Below are 16,597 nucleotides of genomic sequence, written 5' to 3'. Positions count from 1 at the left end.
TGTTTTTGTGTGTTAGCTGTCATGTGACTTTCCTAGGCAGATGAAAAGAGGAACCAGTAGCTCCCGTAGAGGGGACAAAACAATCCGGGAAATAGTGTAAGAACATGGATAGTGGACCACATTTACAGGACTTGGTTAAAATATAGTTTGCTGCTAAACACCAAGGGCACCTAAATGCTGATTGGCCATCATCAAACTTAGCTGCACATGTTTTGAGCTCCATCTGGTGGTGTCAATTATGATGACAAAAATACTACAATAAAGATTATATGTTTTTTGCCATGTATAACAAGTTTACCTTTATAACTCCCTTAAAATTAAGCAAAACAATTCTTAGTCTTCTTTTTTCCTTTTGAAGTATTTGCGTGCCATGTTTGTCTTTATTAGATAGAAGACATTAGTGAGCTGGAAATAACTTACATCATTTAGAAGTCCCCAACCAGATACAAATTAGGAACATCTCCAACTCCTGGGCCCAGACTGTTTATTGTACAAAACAAATGTGATTTTCAAATGCGTAAGTCCCACAAAAGCATAATAGTTCTGGAAAATAATGTAATTAAATGTTATGTTTAGGGTTTTTAAATTAGCATATTTATATAGTGTTACTGCGTGTCCTTCTTATAACATAAAAAGCTCTGAATTTGGGGGACATATGTTTTATTCTGTGCATTGTTAAACACAGTTCATGGACATGAGACGTGTTGTTCCTGCTCTCTGATTGGCCAGAGAGGACCAGCACCCACCCCCCTGTACTGACCACTCCCCATCCGCGATGTGTTCACGTGACTTTGCCCCGTTCGCTCTTGCAAAGTTAAAAACAGACTTTGTTTATCTTGCAGGTTGCTCTCTGAAATGCTCTCCGACTAGTTAACCTACTTTTCTTTTCCACTCTCAACGTTATTTACTCTCCTCAGCCGTAAACGCTGAGAAGAGTACTAAACCCTTTTTTTTTTTTGCATTTCACTCCTCATTTATACAGTATTTTTGCTCCCTTTGTAATTCAATTTCATTTTATTTTTTTTATTTATTTTTTTTGCAATCGACACCGTGCTGCACGAAAAAAGGGTCTCGACTCCGATTTCCCCCTCCGGCACGTGCCATTTGTCAAAAGACCCCAAAAAAAAGAAGCTATTTTTTTGGGGGGCAATTCGTTGCAGCTGAAGCTCGACTGCAGGAGCTCAACGAGAGGATTTTGTTTTTAATCGGAGCATTTTGAGAGAGCACCATGGCGACCGAGGTGGATACGTGGTCCTCCGCTTCCAAAGCCGACGGTGAGTCACTGAATCCGGCCCCCCGCTTTGTGCAGCCTACGTCGGGTAAACAGTGTCACGGAGCAGCCGAGGGCCTGCTGGCGTGCTCCTCCAGGTCCATTGTCCCTGCATGGGATGGGCTGAAACGCCATGCTCCACCATGTGCTCCGTTAAAAAAAAAACACAAGACAGACACACGTACACTGGTGCAACCGTGGCTGCACACTGACGCACATTTGCACGTTAAACGCTGGGGAAATTTTGACGTGAACCCCTTTAACGCATATTTCATTGTTCGTAAGGCTTTGTTGTGGTGTTTGTTGTTGACTGCTTGTACATTTAACCCTTTCGCGTTTCTGATTGGACGAGCCCTTAATGCTCACTTCCGCTTTGACAAGTCGTTGTTTGCACACACACACACACACACACACACACACTAGCGCAGCCTGCAGAGTGCGTTTCTGTCCACGGAGACTCTTTGCTGTTCATGTTCAGTGTTTAACGAGTGTGCATGAGTAAGACTGAGCTTAGTCTTGCTTCCGGATTTTTTTTCTTTTCTCGATCGTCCATATGCAAGATGTTCTCCTTCCTCAATCACCCACTTGTGTGTGTGTGTGTGTGTGTCAACATTAACGCTTATTTAGACCCAGACTCTGTGCATATAAGGTTACATATATATTTATTTATTTTTGATAAGCAAATGCATGCACGACACGATTGTGGTCAGTTTCGTCATCGGGAAATGCAAAAAAAAATAAAAAAAAATGTTTTGATTTAAATCGTACGATCCAGGCAGCAACGTCGTTTAAATACTAAATGAACTATAAAACACGCGTCCCTTAAACGCACCATGTCTGAATAATGGCTGAAGCCTTATAATTAGACAGTCTTTCTTTGAATCACATTTGATCCCATGGTACACTGGATTGCTTTCCTCGCTCAGCCTGGCGATGACGTCGACATGTATAGCCTACTATAAGAGCCAACAGGGCCTTACATAATCTGTGTTTCAATGTTACATAAGTAGTAGAAATGTATTGTTGGCACTGTAATCAGCTGTAATGTATCAAACTGATATTTAACAATTAAACTCAAAACAATAATACCTTGATTTGTGTTGTCATGCACAACTGATTCACATTGGGTTACGCAGAGGTAAGACAAAGTGCATGTGAGACACCACGTGGTTGGTTAAACTGGTGTGTTATGGTAGTGTGTGTGTGTGTGTGTGTGTGTGCTTGTGCTTGTGTGTAAAAGCAGCCCGTGCTTCAGTGCACAGATGGGCTATTCTGTGTGAACTTGTCTGTCTTTTCTCAAGGATGGTCCGCCACGCTTGATTTAGCAGCCTCTGTTGATGAGGTGGACAGACACAACACACACACACACACACTGTCAAAGACTCTATTGTCTATGCTTGGAGGGAAAAAGGCAAAAACAACTCCTCTTTACATTGTGGGTCAACAGTATATTAAATATGTAAACCCTACACAGTATAGCACACATGTCTTTTTCAAACATGGGTCTTCCCAAATCATCAGACTTTAAAGACTTTCTTTGGGTCATTTGATTAGAGTTTATTATAAATTGATTATTGATAAGTAACCAGAGCCTAAAGTAGTCTTAAAAGTACTAATCTGACCGGCAGCCAAAAACTCCAAAGTACTTGAGTTTCAAATAATGACTATCTGTAACAAGCAAGTCTCTCATTGTATTTTTAAAAACTATCATATGTTGAAAGCGAAAGTTCTGAGTAGTTTACAGAATGATTACTTATTTTAGCACATAAAAAAAACAGCTGAAAGCTACAAAGATCTTGTACAAAGTAGCCCATTATTACTCAATTTGAGGCCCGTGCGGTCTGGATTTGTTGCCTGTGGACTATTTTTTTTATTGACTATAAAAACAACAATTTACTTTAGGATTTTTTTTTTTTGTACTTTAATTGTAAGTACAGTACCAGAGTGCATAAAACCGAAAATAGACTAATAGAGCTTGTTAATCAAAAATGTTAATTTAAGTCAATGTTTTTGCCTGTGCAGCCTGTGGACATCTCTCCATTAATATTTGAAGTGTTGGAGTTATGAAGTTTTGCCATGGTACAGCTATGTACAGGAGACGCTAATGCTTCCTGTTGCTGTTGTGTTTTTAGGGAGGGTGCATTTTTGTTATTTTAGATTAAGAAACTCAAATTAGATCTGACAATATGCCATGATTCATTTTACATCAAGTAATGAAGCAACTCATAATTCTTTGCCACAAATAACCTGTTTTGCAGGTCAGTGCTGTGAGAGGAGCACTGACTGCATATAGCTGCATATTTCAATCCTGTGTAGAGCCCCACCTGTTAGAGCATTTCCATACCTCCTTGTGTAAACACATGCAGTTATGAGCGACTTAGAAGAAACCCACTGCCACAGATGTCAAGCCAGATCACTTCGTGGGCTGCCGAGTACACATTATGTTATTGTCTTCTTGCCCTGTCCTCTTTTGTTAACCCTTCTCCTCCCTTCCTCCACATTCATGAAAACATGTTTGCACACACCGTCCGTTGGCATCAACCAATCTTCAGCTTGGAAAGTGATCAAACGGTAAAGTCGTGCTTTAGTGTGCATTCAGGGAAGTTATGATCTGTCTGATTATGAAAAAGAACAACACGTTATCAGCCTCTTAACCGTTTATCTTGGTGGCTCTAATCTTCTGTATGCACCGCCCTCTGCACTTTATCTGTTTTAAGACTGTGCAGCTGTTACAGCGGGTGACAGTTTTTCATTTAATAAAGCGTACATCGCTGCATTAAGTACTTTCATTTGTGGAGCATGTGGGACAGTCACCAGTTTACATTATCACTGGTTCACATTAATATGAATCAGCATTAGGCGCTGTGTCTGAGACATGTTTTTAAGTAAAGCTCTGTCATAGTCTCCTTTAAATGAAATGACCGTTAAACCCCAGGACATCCCGCCCCTTTCTCCGCTGATAGATAATAACCACAGGTTCACAAACAGTAGAGCTGTTGTCTACTGTCCCCTATATTATTTAGTAGCTGCTTGTTTGACCTTTTAGAGGACATCACACATTTTGCTTATGTTTCTATGTGCATGGATAGACAGAGACATATATATTTTTTTATTTAACCAGGATGTTCAGCTGAGATTGTGAAAACTTTGGTCATATTACAAAGTTTTGGCTGAATCTAAATCAAAGCACTTTTTGACTTGGTTAAGGATTTTGACTGTGGACATGCAAAAAAATCAAAACATCTGAATAAAATGTGTTGCTGTCTTTAAAGTTACCCACAAGACTTGTTTTAAAACATGTACATATACTCTGCTCTAAATATTGATTTGAATCTGATATGGTTTTCCCACAAAAAAAGAGTTAAAAAAAAAAAATGGTGAATATGCAAATATTGCTTTTTTCCAAAGTTTGCCTGCTGCACAGTTGTCACTCAGGCTCCGCTGACCCTCTCATTCATAAACCCTGCTACTGTATGGAGGCCTAATAGCTAACGCCTTAACACTGCTGTTCAGGCTCATCGGCTGTGGAAAGCTCCCCGCAGCATATCGGGCAGAGGTCCTTAACTGTACTGCATCTGGCCGCGTGTTAAGGAACTGGTTAAATGTGGGGGCGGTTTTGAAAACCATCATGCCAGAGTTGTGTGGTTTGGTCTTCATTCGGTTCAGTGAGTTTGTTGCTGCAGCTTTATGAGACCAACCGTTGCACACAGACTTTTGTCAAGAAAACTTTTAAGACAAGAACTTCTTTAGCGGTTGAAGTCTGTGTCACACAGGCACATGATCCCTGTCTAAAAAAACTTTGTTAGGTCGGCTGCATTTTGTGCTGCTTGTTTTGCAACACTCGCCTTGGCAAACAGCTCCGACTTTTTCTGCCTTCTCATTTTTCTGCTCTTTTCCAATTGGCCGGTCCCGTATATGGCATGCCGCCATTGGCTAGTTTTCCTGCACTGACAGGCCCTGTGGCCTACATGAGGCAAGGAGAGGGAACAGGAGGAGGAGATGACACATGGTCGGCTGTTTACAGATTTTGAAGGCCAAGGGTGTGGTGCTGCTTTTACAGCAACAGGTTAACTCAGGGAGGTGACCTGATTTCATGCAAAGGTGCTTCCTTTTTATTTGTTATTCACACTCCAAATCAAACATTTGAGACCTGTTGAATACCTTCTTTTTTTAAATTAAATAAACCATTTGGTACTTTTCCAGCACAAGGACTGTAGCTGTGTCTTAAGATTGTTAGTTTTATCTGTGGCTTGGACAGTTTCCCCTTCTCCCCCTCCCTCCCTCTGTGTGTTCCACATGTCCTGTAATCTACAGGGCCATAACTCCTCTTGCTGCCATTTGGGCACATTCAAGTACTGTAAGTATTCATTACCCTCTCAGACATTCTTCCTCCTCCTGCTTTCCTTCTCTCCTACTGCTCGGTCATGTGACCATCATGGACCCGATCATGCCATATGTAGTCAAGTCCTGGTTGCTGCGGACAGATCGCGAGAAGACAGAGTAATAAAAAACAAAAAAAGTGGTGTCAGCATTTCTCCAGCATGTGTTCCACTTTGCTCCCTCCCCCCCTCCCCATGCCTGCAGGAAGACTCCAGTCACACATGTTGATGTTGTTTTTTTGTTCTTGTCTCCACACCTACGAGAGGCGACCTGGACAGACGTTTTGTGACAATATACAGTATTTTCAGTACACTTACTATAGAATAGTATAGGAAGTTACTTGACACTAAATGTCACACCAAACGTAAACGCCAGCTGCCGATAGAGCTGTTTGGTGCAAACCAAATTCTCAAGTCATATTTCTTCATGCACAGCAACAACATGCAGAACATTACCTGGTCTTTCCACCAGAATGGCAGGAATGTATATGCAGACATTAACCTTGTTAGACTGCAGGCCATTTTGGTTTTTGTCTCATAGCTGAAATAGTTTTATTTTCTTACCACAGTTAAAATAAATGTAGCAGTGTAGAGACGATTGAATTGTTACTATTATTGTTAGCAGTATTCTATTGTTTGAACCCAGAAACAAACTAATCTGTTATAGAATAGATTCACATATTATGACTCAATATCCCATCAGTGTTTCCTTTTTTTGCGTGGTTTACATGTTTTCTAATATGTTTTGTTTCTGGGAATCCTGTCATCTTATTAAAATAAAAGATATAGATGCCAACTATATGGCAAGAACTATGTGGACGACTTACACCAATACATACTGTTGAATGTATAACAGCCTATACTCTTCTGGAAAAAGAGTTTGGAAAATGTCTGCAGGGATTTGCTCCCATTCATTAGTGAGGTCCACTGACCATAAGTTCTGTTCTATTATGGGAACATTGTCATGTTTAAGGCAGAAAGAGTCTTGCTGCTGTGTCTGAATACTTTTAGCTATATCGTGTACTTGACTAGTATCCAATGATGTCAAATGAAATGTTTTTATACCAGTATAGTGACACAATTCGTTTGCAGTATTTCTTACTGTCCTATTGCAAAATCCAAATGGTATCATTAATTAGTTGTTGTATTCTTCTGACCACAGGCGTGTTCTCTTTCGACGACAACCTGTCTGAGGCTAACCATCCCTACAGCGTTGACGATGACTTGCTGAATGAGGCGGAGGTGAACGGTAACTGGACTCCTCAGGAGAAAGCCCTCCACGAGGCTCGTCTCAAAGCCAAAGCCAAGCGCCGCCTGCGCAAGAACTCATCTCGCAACTCCACCAGCGAGTCCTTCTCTGAGTCCGGAGAATTATCGGGAGGTGACCCCAACAGTCCAAAGGGCAAAATCGGCACTAATGACCGCAAATCCAGGACGGGCAAAGGCAGAGGACTGCCAAAAAAAGGTACATTCGAGCTATTCTGATGTATGCAGCTATATGCTATTTTTGTTTTATGGGAAGCTGCCAAAGCCTTTTTTTTTTTTTTTTTTTTACATTAACAGAGAAGGGAGCAGACATGGGCACTGTGTCCAGAGAGGGACGTTGTCTATAACCTGAGAAAGTTCAGCTTTGTAGCGGAGAGCTTTTTTTCTTGATGACCCGTTAACGACAACAAACATACAGGGTTTTGGTGTAAATCAGAAGCTGGCCACCAAATTGAAAATGGAAAAGGCACTGGTAGAAACATGGATAAGCATATTTCTAGATTCTGCTCATGAAGATGTGACAATTTCTGGTGACTGTGATTTGTGCACATGTACTGATTGTTGTTGTTGTTGACGATAGCAATTACTTAAGTTGGAAATGTGTCGCATGACCTGCTTTATAATCCCTGCCCCAAATGTGTTTGTGGCTTTTTCCCCACTATCACAATGGTGAACATGCCTTCATGGTTGTTTGCAGGTGGAGCAGGTGGTAAAGGAGTTTGGGGGGCTGCTGGGATGGTTTATGAAGATGAGGAGCCTGATGTGCGGGATCCAAACTACGATGAGTCTGCTCAGGTGAGCAGACATGGACTGTTGCATAATATGCATATTTCTTTGGAAGAGTTGGGACTCACATCAAAACCTTGGGTTTAGTGTCTTTCTGGTTTCATTTTTTAAGTGATTTTTTTTTTTGGGAGGGTTGTATGTCAATATTAGTTGGAAGGCAGTTAAGAGATGAAAGGAGAGAGACTGATGAGGTATAACGTGCAACAAAGATGCTTGTAGGACATGAACAGGGGCGCTGCGGCTCATGGAGGTCGTCTCAACTCCTAGGTCAACGTGGCGCCCTGTGTTTTTGCTAATAGCCTTATAAATCCCCACTAAGCTGTCTGTGAGTACATATTATACTTTGACTTTTTTCCTTTGGACTTTCTGTTATATTAATCACTAAAGTAGGGCTGCCTGCGACCAACGATTATTTTCCAATACTTATTAATCTGCTGTTATTTTTTTCCAATTGAATTATGTAGTCTGTAAAATGGGGAATTTCACAACTTTATTCAGAGATTACATCTGCAAATAGCTTGTTTTCGTCCCAAAGATATTGGACAAGATATTTGACAGTTTTGACTGACAAATGACTTAAAATAAAAGAGAAATATGGTCGTTCTCTTGCATTCTGAAAGTCGATCCTTTATTTTCTAAATGTTTCCATCACCTGAGTGTCGGCAGTCTGTTTCACACATTCTGAACCGTGTGTGCCGCTGATGAAAGAGCATCACCAGCAGAGGTTCGTTTGTCACAGTTGTTGGTGTGAGCTGTTGTGCGGAGCAGCTTTTTGTTCGAAAGAGGCCCACTGATCAAAGCCGACACCTTTTTTATTTCTTGTATCAAACCAACTTGCTGATGTTGAAGGGCTGCTGCAAACAAACTAACAAACTAAATATACAAGAGGCTTTGCTCTGTGAACAAGATAACGACTGTCCTCACTCAGACAACAATCTAATAAATTACACAATGCATCAAACTCTTGATAAATTGTAATATTTTGGACGGCATACAAGAAAAAAGAAAATGTATTATATCTTATTTTTATTAATCTATTTGAAAAGCAGTTTTATACCAAAAAGCTTACATGATTTGGTTGAAGCTCATTTAAAACACACCTTCTCCATGAATGTTTCATCCAGATGGCTCCGTCCCATCACAATCAACAGTATTTTCAATCTTTAACCCCATTATCAAGCAAATGCTCTGTGTGACGCGGCTGAAGGACAAGTTTGTTTGTGTCCTGTAATGGTCAGGCTGACTGAATACAGAGTGCAAATGGAGCTTCTGTCAGTGAAATAGTTGATAACGGTTTTGGGAACGGCTCGGAAAAGCCACTTTGATTTTGCCTTGAATGTTGTAGGAGAATAGTGGAAAGATGTCAGTGTGTTAAAAGGGAACAGGGACAGATTGGTACAAAAAAGTAAACGAGACAGTAGACGAAAGTAGACGGTGCCCTTTAAGTCAGACTGAAGGGATCACCTGATGAAGGATTTCTGAATGGTACATCTCCTATACATGAGAAAATGACAAAATATGAAGATAATATTAGTATCCATGTAATGGAAACTATAAAGCGCTTGATAAGGCTCACTTTACTCACTTTAGATGAGTCCTTGGTTAAAGCATGGTTGGTCTCCATGTTGAGACAAGAACTGTTGCATACAGTTTCAGTCTTTAGCCTGCACTTGGTTAAAAATTATTGTTTTGGTTTTCTCCTATCACCTTCTACAGCCAACAATGGCACAACACGAGCCGGAAACAGGAAAGTGAATCAGCGTTCTCGACTGTTGGCTAAAGTCCTTCTCTATACGGATATTTTTTTTCTTCTAATATAAATTTAGGCTTATTACAAGAGGTCAAGACAGTGGGGTAATTATTTTTTATGCTCTTGGGCTTAAAATTGGAGCCATCTTTCCCCCGTCTTTGCCAAGATTACCATTTTATAAATGCTTCCATTGTTCTCCAGGTTAATCAAAACATCACCTGAAAAGTTAGTTGGACCAGTTTTTTGACCAACATTCTTGGCATTTGCTAATGCTAGCGTTGAGACAAAAGAGAGATGTTTATGTTATATCATAACAGAGGAACCGAACGGCGTCAGATGACACTTTACAAGTGAAATCTCAGTTATATTGGTCTAAAATGATTATGCCTTATAGCTTTGATTGCACATGAATTTAAAACCTTGATAGTGTAAATTTATAGGTTTACTCGACAGCTCATTATAATGAATGTGTATGTGGATGGACTGACAATGTGTTTGTTCTTGCACAGGGGGACACAGTTTATGCAACAGTTGTCCCGGAGGTAGATGAGAAGGAACTGGAAAAAATGGTCAACCCAATTGTCCAGGAGTACTTTGAACATGGAGACACAAAAGAGGTCCAGGTAAATGATTTTAAATTAAGCATTTCCTCTTCCTTTCACTAAATGCGTGCAGACCGGGAATTAGCAAGTTCAGAGAATTGATGAACAAAGTAATGGCGGGCTTGTATGCACACATCATTACATCAATTAACAGTACTGGTTGCATACTGTTTAGTATCTTAAATTGTCTTATTTGTCGTCCCTCCTGTCAGATGTTGCTGAAGGGGCTCAACCTGGGCCAGCATAAGTTCGAGTTCTCCTCCCTGGCTGTGTCCCTGTCCCTGGAGGGCAAAGCCAGCCACAGAGAGCTGACCTCCCGTCTGCTGTCTGATCTGTCGGGCAAGATGCTGTCACAAAGTGAAATGGCCCGCGCCTTTGATAAGATACTCAAAGAGCTGCCAGACCTGATACTGGACACACCGGAGGCTCCTCAGGTAGACATCCTCATTTTGTCATATTGCTAAACTTATTGGACTGCAAAAGAATGCGATGTGGGGATACACTCTGATGTTATTCTTTCTGATGTCTCACAGATGCTGGGCCAGTTTGTAGCCCGAGCCATAGCAGACCATGTCCTCCCCATGTCTTTCCTGGACTTTTACAAGGGCAAAGTGGACTGTGAGCATGCCAGGTGAGCTGAGACGAGAACAAATGAAATGCTGATACAGTAGCTACTATAAAAAAAAATCAGCCTGGTTTGCAACAGCTGCAAGATTTCTAAAGCCTTTCTAAAGTTAATTTTACCATAACATGAGCAAAAAGCTGATTACAGATACAAATGAAACTTTCCCCTGTGTCTGTGCCAAAGAAAGTAATGTTTTGTTTTTTTCTTTTTTTCAGAGTGGCTTTAGACCGTGCTGAAGTGCTGCTGACCATGAAGAGGGAGATGGTCCGTCTAGATAATGTGTGGGGCGTGGGTGGAGGCCTGAGACCTGTCAAGCATCTCGTCAAAGAGGTAAGCAAATAAAAAATAAATAACAATAAACCGATAAGTCACTTTCTTGTTTCCATATTCAAAATAATTTTTATTCATGATCTATAGCTCCGAGGTCAAGGGTGTTTGTGTGAACAAGCCCTGTTTCTTTATTCACATTACGTCAGGTAAACAGAAGGCCGAAATGCATGCTGGTTAGAGAGCCACGGGCCAACCCTCTGCTATGTTGCTGTGTCAGCAGAGCACTTTTCTCCCCTGAAAAGTGGGAATAGCAAAAATGCTGTCGGCTTTGTCTTTGTTTACATGATTACAATTATTGTTCAATGATCTGGAATAATTTGTTCCACTGTGGGTGTGGATAGTGTGGGAGTTTCAAGTGCACATCTTGTAAATTGTAAGTTATGCAACATTTTAAGTGATTTTGTGCATGTTTAGAAATGGGCAAGTGGTCTGTCAGTGTGTTCTTAGTCATCCAGCATTGTTTGAGCCTCAGTAGCTTTCAGAGCCGCAGGCTGTCCAGTTTTGATTTCCTGCCTGGTTATGCAGCTTCGGGGGGAACAAACTGGGCTGCCGGACGCACAAGGCCTCTTTCACACACTGCTCTCACTTTTTTTCCCCCCCCGAGTCACTCTATTGTTGGGCTCATACTTGCAGCCTCTCAGTTTCCTCTCCTCTGTCACTGCCCTGCCTGTCCACATTACACCCCCCCCCCCCCATGTTGTTTTTTTTCACCCAGATGCTCGGACGACAACACATTCCCCCAGCTCAGTGAATTAGACCCAGAGATGACTTGTAGCTTTGAGGGTTTTATACTTGTTGAATCTGTCATGCTCAAATCTCAAGTGGTATGACTAATTGGTCCATAAATAGGTTTTAAGCAAAATGATTTATGTGTGCAGCTCAGCAGTTAGAGTGGCATAACAAATTAATACTAACACAGACGCAGAGAATAGAAGATTCAAGCACGGCTCGAAAATAAATTATCTTTTTCAAGCAGACTGATGTTTGCTGAGATTTATTTCCCAAGGATGTCAGGTTATTGCTGGAGTAAATCCGACTTAATAATTTTTTTCTTTCTTTACGTAGGATGGGTTTAATCAAATACAGGTTTGCCCTAGATAAAAGCCAGGTACCTGCACTTCACCATCAATATTCATGCCTCAGTCATCACTCTGTTGCTCTGATTTTCTCTTTTTAACCATCCTGTAGTCTCCTCACAATAAATTCCAAAGAACATTTATTACAGTCTGCAGGCTTTACAGGCAAAATAACCCCCTTCACTTATTTAATTCCAGCTGTGTTTGATGCACTTTGAACGCAAAAAACCTCAACAACAAAGACAAAAATGAACGCTTTATGTTTTTGTGTCTTTGTTCCAGATGAACCTCCTGCTCAAGGAGTACCTGATATCAGGAGACGTGTCTGAGGCAGAGCACTGTCTGCGGGACCTGGAAGTCCCACACTTCCACCATGAGCTGGTCTATGAGGTAACAAGGACTTAATGTAATTGTGTCAGGCTTGGTTTAGTTTGGATTGATTCTGTCATGAAAAACCTAAACATCACACACTTTTTCCACATATTCCCCAAGAAAAACAAAAAACAAATTCAAAAGAATTAAATCAGACGTGCAGAAGCAAAAATCGTACAAAATATAACTGTCAACAACATAAAAAAACAAACAGAGTTGTGCATAAAACTGAACTGTGACAGGCTGACCAAAGCAGTCAAGTATGAATCATATTTGCAGGGATAATGTCAAACGTCACAACTTTGGCTTTCTCCATGTTCTCCACAATCTACACAGGGTAAAGTCTCTTTCTGGTTAGTGACTGTCCCTTCTGTTCTCTGCCAAGGACTGTGTGTGTTTGGCAGAGGCGTTGTCTCATTTTACTGCGTGTGTTAACAGAGCTCAGCCCAAATTGATCAATCCAAAATAGAGAGGCACATTGCATAACATGGAACGGTCTATCCTCCACACAAATGTAATCGCTTTGTGATCATTTACAGGGTGAAGCTGTTTTTATTTGCAATGTTTCTTTCTTAAGTAAAGGCCACTGAGTGCCATCTTTTTTTGTAAATAAAAACGTGTGATTGTATGTTGGTTACCAAAAGACCGATCAGGTTTTTATTTATTTTTTTCGATGTACTGCTGCTTTGCCTGGTGCAATTTATTCTACACATGCAGCACATTCAGAGGATTCACCCAGCTGGACTTTTTCAGAGTTTTGTTATCTACAAATAAACACAAACTAAATATTCTTTTAATAATATATGTCAGTAAAGTGTTTTAAATAGTACACCTTCTCTTTTCTTGTGTTTAAACTAATGTAAAAAGCCAAACACTGCCACCATGTGGTGAAACATGCATCTCCCACATCTGTACTGCACATTGATTTTAGATTATTAGGTGATAGACATTGGATGTCAGCGGCACACACATTCTTACACATTTTATATGTTATATCATCATTTATTTCAGGCTGTAGTGATGGTGCTGGAGTCGAAAGGAGACACTGCCAGTCATATGATGATAAAGCTGCTGCAGTCCTTCTGGAAAACAGGCCTCATCACTGTGGATCAGATGAACAGGGTGTGTGCCTTTTTTTTCTTTTCTTTTTTTTATGAATTTTTTTACTTTGTTGTCTTTTTGATGGACATGACTTGCATATCAGATAAAAAAATCACAGGCATTTCACCTTGTAGTTATACTATCCATTTTATACGCTGTTGTCCTTGTAGGGTTTCCAGCGCGTCTATGATGAGCTCCCAGAAATCAACCTTGATGTGCCGCATGCCCACTCTATCATGGAGACCTTTGTGGACCTCTGCTACCAAGAGGCGGTCATCACCAAACAGCTGAGGGATGCATGTCCTGCCAGGTGAGTTGGATTAATCAGCACTTTAAAACATTGTTTTCTTTTGTACATATGTCCATAACTAAATAATTCCTAATGTCTGGTGTTATTTTATATTTGTGTTATTTTTAACGAATATCATGAAAAGAAGAAAAACCAACAAAGTGTTTTGTTATTGAATCATTATGTCCAGTACAATAGCGTGGGTTATTGATTGATTGGGTTTTTAAGTTTAATCTAGCTCTATTGTGAGTTTTGACAACACAGAGATACTTGTCATTAGGATCAGTTCATTTTTGGTTTTGGCGTTTGTTCACTAACACGTTTCTCTAACTCTTTCCTCCACCAGAGGACGAAAGCGTTTTGTGAGTGAGGGAGATGGAGGAGTGATCAAGAACTGATCCCCAAGAGGAAGAGCAGCGGCAGCAGGATGAGGAGGAGGGGTGTCTACAGGTTGTTGCACCCAGATTCTGCTCCAGCATGTTTTCCTCTGAAACCAGGCATGCTGGCAGTCTTAAGTTTCCTTGTTCCTCTCCCAATAATGTTGTCATTACACAAACCAGCATTGACGTTTGGTGAAAGTATACTGAAGAAGTCGCCAAGGGGTTCAGTTCCATTCATCTTGTTAATCACTGTTTTTGGACATTTTTTTTGTAAGAAAATTCTTTACTTTTTGGGTTCATGCACCCCTCTTTCCTCAGTCTTTGTACCTGTTTCTCAATAATAGTTTGAGTCAGAGCTGCAGACATACAGGGGGACAGGGAGGGGTGTGTGGGAGATGAATATGGGTGTTTTGTCTCTTGCTTTGCTTCACCTCCATTTTTTTTTTTTCCCCATGTAAAGCGCTTTAAATGAAAAAAAAGCACTTAGAAGACAGATAATACTGTACAGTCATTGAGCATTTGGTAATTTAGCTCAAAAATAAGGATCTAAACCATTTTTTTCAACCAAAAATTATTTGAAATTTTTTCAAGGACATCGTGCTTTCTACCTTCTGGCTCAAGTGGTTCTATCGATCCGTTATGAACAGAGGTTTTTGTTATTTTTATTTTTTTTTGCATCTGGGTCCCTGAGACCAAATGTTCACTTTATAAAGCAAAGCAGTCAAAGCAAGAGGTGTTTGGGTGCTCTTTGGGTGGTTATTTGAAATTTGCATTAGGGCAAATATACTTTGGAAGCCGTTTTCTCAAAAAAATAATAATAAAGTAAATTGGGATTAATGTGTGTTTAAAGAATAAAGAAAAAAAAAGATAATAAATAAAAATTGTATAAACATTATTTGAGCACTCTGATGTTGCTTGCAATAAATCAATCTACAGCTCACATGGTCAGAAATGGATTCTGGACAGGTAACCTTATAATATACAGCCAAACCTAGAGAGCAGAATTCATCTGGGAATTGTCTTTAAACTTGTTTACCTGTCTGATATATCTGTGAAATGGCAACCTCAACTTTTCTTGGAAGACTGTATTTTAAAGCATATTCGTATATGCATATTCTTTTCTGCCACTGTTTGTAACAGTTTTTCATGTTGACGAAAGTTGAAGATGTGGCCAAGAAATATATTTCATTCATTAAAAAGCAACAAAATGAAGTTTCTGGAATTCCTTTTTTGTGGTTATGCCAGCAGTATTGATGAGTAAGTGATTTGGCAAGTGTATTCGAGATGTACATCAATCACCTTTGCTGATCAGTCAGTTTTGATCATTATTGTATATTTCAACCTTGTCTTGCACTTGTACCTTCTCTGTAAGTGTCTCATTTCCCGTCTTTCTTAATGACTAATGGAGCAGGGGTAAAAATGTTAACCTTTAACAGAGAAGCAGTTTAAGGCCAAAGCTTGGATTTTTTTTTTCTCTGACTCTTGACCCCATTTATGGTTAATTTAAGATAACTGGCCATGGGTCATAACACAGCTTTATTATGCCTATAGTGTATACAAGTGGTCGAGGGAATTTATGTTTAATGGTTCATACTTGGAAACTGGTGTTCTTCACAGGTCACGCTCATTCAGGCATGTGGCTATCTACTGTCAAATAGATGCTATAGATCAAGTAGCAACAGAGTAATTGATAACCTCACACGCAAATACACTGGAGTACACGTTAGTGGTAAATTATATGTATTGGAAGAAGGTCTGGATGCTTTTTCATAAATACTTAAACGCGAATAAGGTTAAGGGGGAAATTCTGACCCCTGCTGATTTGTCATTAATCCTATCTTAATCAAGACTTACTTGATCAAATGGAAGTATGTGGTGATGTTCAAAAACTCAAGAAAAGAAGACAAATGATGTTGGTATTTTTTTATTTATTTATGGTATTTTTTTTATTTTTTATATTTGTTCATTTAACAGTAGAATATCTTATTTGGTCGTTTTCCTGAGGGATATTCAACATACGAAACTACTTTCTTATTCGACTAACAAAAAGGCTGTATGTTTTATAATATTTTTGACTAGTGTGATCTACCCCTGGCTCTTTTGTTATTTTTATATTTGTATACTATCCCCTCTATACTGCATGTATTATGTTTGATAAAAAAGTACACGTCAGTGGAATCAAGAGATATTTTTTTTATTCCTAGAACGGCGAAGGCATGACCCACCCTAGTCTGCCTCTGATTGGTTTACCCCTCTGTACCCTAACCAATCACACGCGTCGTGCCAAATCCTAACCAACCAAAACAAGAGCCGTTATGACCCAACCGGCGAAGCGAACGAGTTCTAGCCAATCAGAAGCAGAGGAGGGCGG

General features: G+C 40.0%; 1 protein-coding gene across 1 annotated transcript; it reads left to right on the top strand.

Moving 5' to 3' along the window:
- Positions 1-812: 812 nt before the first annotated feature.
- On the top strand, positions 813-15,097 carry pdcd4a (programmed cell death 4a). Its single transcript, XM_054604051.1, has 11 exons — positions 813-1,274; positions 6,812-7,114; positions 7,613-7,710; positions 9,961-10,074; positions 10,266-10,487; positions 10,587-10,684; positions 10,894-11,008; positions 12,367-12,474; positions 13,468-13,578; positions 13,728-13,867; positions 14,193-15,097. The coding sequence occupies exons 1-11, from the start codon at positions 1,229-1,231 to the stop codon at positions 14,242-14,244; spliced, it is 1,407 nt and encodes a 468-aa protein (XP_054460026.1). The 5' UTR covers positions 813-1,228; the 3' UTR covers positions 14,245-15,097.
- The last annotated feature ends 1,500 nt before the right edge of the window (positions 15,098-16,597 follow it).

The sequence above is a fragment of the Anoplopoma fimbria genome, chromosome 9 (genome assembly GCF_027596085.1).
Source record: "Anoplopoma fimbria isolate UVic2021 breed Golden Eagle Sablefish chromosome 9, Afim_UVic_2022, whole genome shotgun sequence".
Taxonomy (NCBI): Eukaryota; Metazoa; Chordata; class Actinopteri; order Perciformes; family Anoplopomatidae; genus Anoplopoma; species Anoplopoma fimbria.
This window is presented reverse-complemented; position numbering and strand designations above follow the sequence as displayed.